The following is a 7,807-nucleotide window of genomic DNA, read 5'->3' as shown; positions in this document are numbered from 1 at the left end:
CTGATATTGTGTACTTAGTTTGTAAAAAAATAAATAAATAAATAAATAAAATAAATAAAATATTTAGATTTTTTTTTTTATTTTTATGTTGAACATGACCTAATAGATGGAAGAAAAAAATCACCACACGCTATATACTGAGATATTTTATAGACGCTTATATTACAAAGTGGTAGAAAGTAGTATGACTATCATACACGTGACTGCACGAGAAGTCCCTACACATGGCATGAGAACACAGCACACGATCGTAAAAATACAATACCCATTCCGCACAATTACAAGTGACTACGGGTGGCTTTGAATTCTCTCGCGGAGTGTCGTACTGATCTATTATCTTAAGTGTGATGTTCACATCTAGTCCTTTTAGTGCTATTACATTTTCTCACCACACAATTTTCAAGACTTTCTACATTATTATAGGTTTCTGTAAATAAATCTGATAAAGGTGCGAGTTCTATTCTCGTGCGAGGTACGTCGTGTAAAACTGCAAAGTGCCCGATATCAAATCTACGTGTGACTGTCGATGTGGAAATGGCCGCCTTCGTCTCTCACGGCGATTACTTCGTCCAATTCTAATTAGTTACCTTCGTTGTCGCTAGATGGCAGTCTCTGTGCTATTATTTTGCGATCTAAAGTCAACGCTTGACGAAGATCCACGACGGCAACGATGGTGGACACAAACACAGAGACACTGTTCCTTCATGCTGGCACTCGACACTCCCCAGGTTTGCGTACTCACGTCCTTTCGGGTTAAAATGTTCCCCTTACACTGACACGCAAGACACACCCGCTGTTTCTTCGCCGACCTTTCTTTGCCTCGTTCTTCTAAAACTTTGGCCATAATGGCAGCAGACACGTAGTCCGATGTGTTGTTGTTATCATCGGAGGGATCTTTGGGCGCCGTCACTTTTAGTTTGGACCCCGACGTGCAAGTTGACTTTCGAGTGACCGAGTACACCATAGCAGCAGGAGGAAGGGTGGGAACAGTTACTTTAATTGTACGGACTTCTGGGGAATGACTCCGTACAGTTTCCTGCGACTTCGTACTCTGGTTAAGGTGATCTTTGACTTTTTCTTGCATGTCCACCGGCAGCTACAACATATATGCAAAAGAAGAAATAAAAAGTGTTAGTCAATGAATGCTCTTTTCGTGCGCTTTGCAATATAATGAAGCTAATGTGGTAAACATTATAATGAAGCCAAATCAATACTGCTGATGAAACTTACTTAGTAAGGGAAGGTTGCTATCTTTAACACCATTAAGAAAAATAAACATAAAACAGTTTAATCAAATATTTATATAAGTAATGATTCATAGTCGAAGCCGTTTATGAACAATTTGGTTTTCTTTTAGATCCAGGTGGATCCAAAATAAGAGTGGGTGAATGCAGATGAATACAATAATACAAACTATGCAGGTGATGGATTTGTATCATCTGTATCACTTATTATACACATAGATTTTTTTAAAAAACATGTTTATTAGATTATAAATAAACATATAAAGACCAAACCAACGCATCCCCTGTGGTCTAGGAATTCTTAGTGAAGCACAGCATTCATGATTTTCCACCTTGTTTACTAATCTGATTTTTTTATCCAGTGTATTTTTATCCCTTTTTCTTCAGGACGAAAAAGACCGTGAAGGGAAGATTTTAGGGTGAATCTAGAGCTGAATACGACAGTTTTCATGATACCATTTTATACATCTTAGATTATCTTAAGTATCAGAGAAATGTCACAATATCTTAAACGCATAGATGGTAGATAAGAACATCTCCATTATATGTTTTTGGTTATTCCCGAAGCCTTCACTTGCAATTACTACCACAACGAAAGAGAACAAATGCAGTCCTGTTTCGGATCGCCCAATCCATTATGAAATGCAAAATGGAAAATTTGTTCCGCCCATTTCGCACAGTCAAGGAAGCTTCGTTGGAAAACAACACACCTATCCCCGCTTCAGGAACAACGGACTGCATTTGTACTGCAAGCAGAATTGGAAATTACACGATAAGAGGATGGGAAATTATCTAAACAAGCCCCTGTCGAAATCAATAGCGAAACGAAACAAGCGATGATGGTGTCAGACCCACGAAGTAAAGAATGCGCATATGAAGTGTTCGAGTCCTTTTCCGTTCGTTATAAATAATAGAATGCAATCGTTTCGAGATACTTCTTTGGTGGTTGTGTGACGAGTGTCGTTTGCGCAGTTCGATAGTTTTCTAGTATGAACGACTGCCCTTATCAGAAATGTTGATAGTACAAAAGTATAGAACGACCGGCTAAAAATACGAGGCGAAATATCAGTCGAAGGCTGAACTTTCTTCCTTTTCTGGCTTCGTTTATCGGAATTCGATAGCCCACTCCGTTCGACCGCTTCAGTTCTTCCCTTTCTTGCTGCATTATTGAACTACCCTGCTGTTCGTTATATGCGGAATATGAAATATTCACACTTCAGCTTCGACGGTCGTTTGTCTTTCTATTATGCTTCGTTATGGTCAGACGACGTAATTGTGTGCGTGTGTCTTTCACAGTAAAACCCAAATCTACCACGTGATGTCAGCTCTGTTATGAATTATAGTAATAAGAAATGTTGGGTTTAGTGTTTATTTTATTGATTCTCTTTTCGAGTTAGATTTTTTTTGAGCGATGTGCTAATCTCATTCTAAAATATTAATCAAAATGCATCATCAATAGTTGTTTTACTACACTTTTGTCTACAGAAAGAAAAATCTTAAAAGGATATCAGATTCAGATCTAGAATGGAAATCGTCTATTTCGCTATTGAATGAGAATTCTCATTTCTTTTCATTCCCATTGATTTTTCCATTAGGTTTGAGAAATGACAAAAATTTAGACAACCACATTTTATATGTGGTTATCGTATGTATCTTCGATTTGGGAAAAAAATTCTTTACTCACAACAGGAGACTTCTTATTAAGAACAAAGTAAGGAAGGAAGTGAGAGTCCCCGTAGCTCAGTCAGTATAGACGAAGCCCTTTGGTCGGAAAAACGCTGAGTTAAATTCCTGTCAGTGACGTGAGGAACCTTTATCTGGTCTCTTTCGACTAAAAGTGAGTTAGCCGGTGTCATACGGAGGTAGGGTTTTTTTTCACCCGGAAACTCGGGTTTTTCGTCCCCCAGAACAGGCAAACCGGCCCCGTGAACACACATGGATTACAGTCATGAATACGTTCCAGCCGTATGCTGGTCCTGTGTCCGGATAAAATTGGGAGGTTAGGGAAAGCGATGGTGAACTACCCTGTAAAAATCTCCAGGAATAGTTTGTGAGAAATGCATACGGTCGGAAACGAACTGAAAGGGAAAAACCAAAGGAAGTTTTTTTTTTTTTAATTTAAAAAAAAAATTAAATGGAGAGGCATGTAAGAGCATTGTTGCGTAAACATTACGTGTTTATCGAAAACTTCCTTCAGTTTTGTAGGGATTTTTCGTTTGTTAATTTTTGTCAAGATGAGCAGCGAATGTCTACACAACTTCAGAAGGGGCGATAAAACATCTGGTAAAAGGGGGGGGGGAGCTGACCAAATTATTCATATTCATGACTTATTTTTCACGGTATTAACAACACCACAAACACTTTTAACAACAAAGATGTTTTATTAACGCTTATATTTCGCTGATTTTCAACTCAGCATCATCAGAGCACAACACACATGTAAACGCGACGGTGAGTGAGCGAAACAATATAATTGCAAAAGACAAAAGATCTAAAGTCCTATTTTTGGCGCTCTCTAACGAAGGAAAAAAAAAAGCACACAGCAGTTATCCAGGAGTTTTTCTTAGGATAACCGTCTCCCAAATTTTTGGCAAATTAATGCAACCATATTTGTTAAGGTTGGGAGAATTCTTCAAAGCCATTGCTGACTCAAAAAATAATCTTTCAGATCTATAACGACTCCTAAATAGCACATTCGCTTTCCTCCATCCAATCCTGTGTGAAGGAGTGTCCAAAGCATGGTCTGCCAGTCCCGACTTGCCATAGTAGTAGTAGCGAATGTATCTTTCATGTTCTTCCAGGCGGATGTTCACTGATCTTCCTGTTTGCCCATAATAGGCCAAATCACAGTCACACGGAACTTCATACACTCCTGGGTGTGCTAAAGGGTGAAGTTTATCCTTAGGCGAGCGAATCAGAGTTGCCAGCTTGACATCAGGTTTGAAGGCCGTGTTTCAACAATACTTTGGCTATCTTTTCCGATGTACCTCTGATATAGGGAATAGAAATGGTCATGTTGTATTCTTGTGTATTAGGGGAGGGCAGAGTAATTGGCCTATGTAGTATTTTATCTATTTTGTAGGGATTGTAGCCGTTGGCTAAGAACGTATGGCGCAGGTATTGGAGTTCAGTGGTCAGAGCTGTATCGTTAGAACAAATGGCTCTGGCTCTGTGTGTAAGTGTTTTTAAAATGCCGTACTGTTGGACTGGATGATGATGTGATTGTTTATGTAGGTATCTTCCTGTGTGTGTAGGCTTTCTGTAAATAGAAAAAGATAGTGCACCATCTGAAAGGCGGGTGACTTATGTGTCAAGAATTGGTAAACAGTTATTTGATTCTTTTTCTACTGTGAAGTGAATTTTGGGGTGTTGGCTGTTTAGGTAGGTGACAAAAGCATCCAAAGTGTCTTGTCCATGGGGCCAGATGGCAAACACATCATCTACATAGCGTAACCACACTTGTGGTTTGTATGTAGCTGTGGTAAGTACTTTGTTTTCAAAGTGTTCCATGTAAAAATTTGCTAACGGGGGAGAGAGGGGGGGGGAACCCATAGCAGTACCATTAATCTGTTTGTAGAATTCCCCCCCCCCCATGTACAGTAACCTACATTCATGGTAAATTGAAATAATTCAGAAATATCTGGGGGAAATTTAGACTTTATTAAATCAAGAGTGTCTATAAGTGGTAAATTGGTAAATAATTAGGTGACATCGAAACTAACCATTATGTCTGAATCTTTTAGGATTAGATTTTTAACCAGTGTTTTGAAATGGGTTGAATTTTTTACAAAAGTAGAGGAGTTGCCAGTAAGGGGGCAAGCGACTTGGCTAAATGCCCGGCCAGTTTATATGTGGGACTACCTGTGCTATCAACTATGGGGCGTAGGGGAATATTAGTTTTGTGGATTTTTGGTAATCCATAAATACGGGGTGGTTTAACATGAATTAGCTTTATTTTCCTGATGATTTCTTTGGGCCATGATGTCACTTTTTTTCAGTAATTTTCGGACTTTTTTTTTTGAGACATCGTAGCGTCTCGATGTATAATTTGATATGTGGAACTGTCACATATGAGATCTTGCATTTTTCTGTTATACTCTTCTTTATTCATGATAACTGTTGCATTTCCTTTATCGGCTTTTGTAATAATAATATTTTTATTATTATATAACTTTTTTAGGGCAGTTATTTGTTTACGTGGCATATTGCTTTTTGGAGGCTTAGCCTTGTTTACAATACTAGCTATATCTAGTCGCACGTTGTTGGCCATTGCTGGCGGAAGATCGTGGATACCCCGTTCTACTTTCATCGTAATTTCTAGTTTAGGAATTTGTTTGGGCGTGACGGCAAAGTTATGTCCTAGACTGAGAGCATTCTTGGCTTCTTCAGTGAGTGTTTCAGACGATAGGTTTAAGACCACGTGGTCTCTAAAATGGATTACCAAAAATCCACAAAACTAATATTCCCCTACGCCCCATAGTTGATAGTATAGATAGTCCCACATATAAACTGGCCCGGCATTTAGCCAAGTCGCTTGTCCCCCTTACTGGCAACTCCTCTACTTTTGTAAAAAATTCAATCCATTTCATAACACTGGTTAAAAATCTAATCCTAAAAGATTCAGACATAATGGTTAGTTTCGATGTCACCTCCTTATTTATCTATGTACCACTTATAGACGCTCTTGATTTAATCAAGTCTAAATTTCCCCCAGATATTTTTGAATTATTTCAATTTACCATGAATGCAGGTTACTTTACATGAGGGGGGGGGGAATTCTACAAACAGATTAATGGTACTGCTATGGGTTCTCTCCCCTCTCCCCCGTTAGCAAATTTTTACATGGAACACTTTGAAAACAAAGTACTTACCACAGTACATACAAACCACAAGTGTGGTTACGCTATGTAGATGATGTGTTTGCAATCTGGCCCCATGGACAAGACACTTTGGATGCTTTTGTCACCTACCTAAACAGCCAACACCCCAAAATTCACTTCACAGTAGAAAAAGAATCAAATAACTGTTTACCAATTCTTGACACATTAGTCACCCGCCTTTCAGATGGTGCACTATCTTTTTCTATTTACAGAAAGCCTACACACACAGGAAGATACCTACATAAACAATCACATCATCATCCAGTCCAACAGTACGGCATTTTAAAAACACTTACACACAGAGCCAGAGCCATTTGTTCTAACGATACAGCTCTGACTGACAAGCTGAAAATTGGAATTTCGTGTGGTGGCCAAATTTTTTTTATTTTTTTTTATTTAGTTAGCGACGTCCACGCGATATCGCGTGATTGGCAATGAACATGTTAAACCTGGTTTTACTCCATTTCCCAAGTAAGCAAACAGACAAATAAGTCAAGTTTGCGCCTGCACGTAATGCAAGTCTAGCTGACCCTACAGGTAGTGCAAGACCAAGGTAACTCATGGTAAAAGTAGAATAAGCTCTGATCACTAATCTTAATATTTACCCGTAATGCAAAGCTCATCTCCTGGAGGAGATGTATGATGCTTTGTATTAAAGGCAAGGGGCCACTACCCAGACCGGTTTCGACTTTTATTGAGGTCTCATCAGTGGGAGCCAGGCTAGAAATATCAAGATTTTAGTAATACAGAGCTTATAAGTATTTTACCAGAACAAGTTACCATAAGGTGTTTTAACCTTATTAAATAAAAATCGCAGGAGGAGATATAAATGTAGAAAGTATTTTACCTTGAGTATAATAAATGTTAAAGATACCAAGCTATTTTAAACCTGGTTTTACTCCATTTCCCAAGTAAGCAAACAGACCCTTGCCTTTAATACAAAGCATCATACATCTCCTCCAGGAGATGTGCTTTGCATTATGGGTAAATATTAAGATTAGTGATCAGAGCTTATTCTACTTTTACCATGAGTTACCTTGGTCTTGCACTACCTGTAGGGTCAGCTAGACTTGCATTACGTGCAGGCGCAAACTTGACTTATTTGTCTGTTTGCTTACTTGGGAAATGGAGTAAAACCAGGTTTAAAATAGCTTGGTATCTTTAACATTTATTATACCCAAGGTTAAATACTTTCTACACACATACACACACACACACACACACACACATATATATATGTGTGTGTGTGTATATATATATATATATATATATATATATATATATATATATATATATATATATATATATATATATATATATATATATATATATATATATATATATATATATATATGACAGAATGATCATTGACTCGGTTAACATACATAGTTTTATGAAACAAATTGAATGACTAGAACCGAGATTTAATTAAAAAGGTTTTAAGATAAACACACTACTGGTTTCGGCCTGTAACAGCCTTCTTCAGGTGACATTATAAAAGAAAAAACACTAAACATTGAGGGTTAAAAGACTATGAACAACATAGACAGTCTTTATACATAATTAGCATGAAAACGTTGTTAGTTGTATTTGAAGCTGTTCTTTCATTTGTTGCATTGTTGGGAGAGTGCGTGCTTGCTGCATCACTTGAACGCCAGTACATGATTACAGCTGAATGACTAT

General features: G+C 37.9%; 1 protein-coding gene across 2 annotated transcripts in view; it reads right to left on the bottom strand.

The window, feature by feature from the left end:
• Positions 1-243: 243 nt before the first annotated feature.
• The window catches only part of LOC150101368 (uncharacterized), a 151,602-nt gene continuing 144,038 nt past the window's right edge, over positions 244-7,807 (bottom strand). For both annotated transcript variants that reach the window (XM_090400866.1, XM_090400867.1), the window contains exon 7: positions 244-1,096. In XM_090400866.1, the coding sequence (XP_090256992.1) occupies positions 599-1,096 (498 nt within the window). In that variant the 3' untranslated portion in view covers positions 244-598. The remainder of the gene's footprint in view (positions 1,097-7,807) is intronic.

Source organism: Typopeltis vanoorti, chromosome 11, assembly GCF_054136105.1.
Source record: "Typopeltis vanoorti isolate ZY-2024b chromosome 11, IOZ_Tvanoo_1.0, whole genome shotgun sequence".
NCBI lineage: Eukaryota > Metazoa > Arthropoda > Arachnida > Uropygi > Thelyphonidae > Typopeltis > Typopeltis vanoorti.
This window is presented reverse-complemented; position numbering and strand designations above follow the sequence as displayed.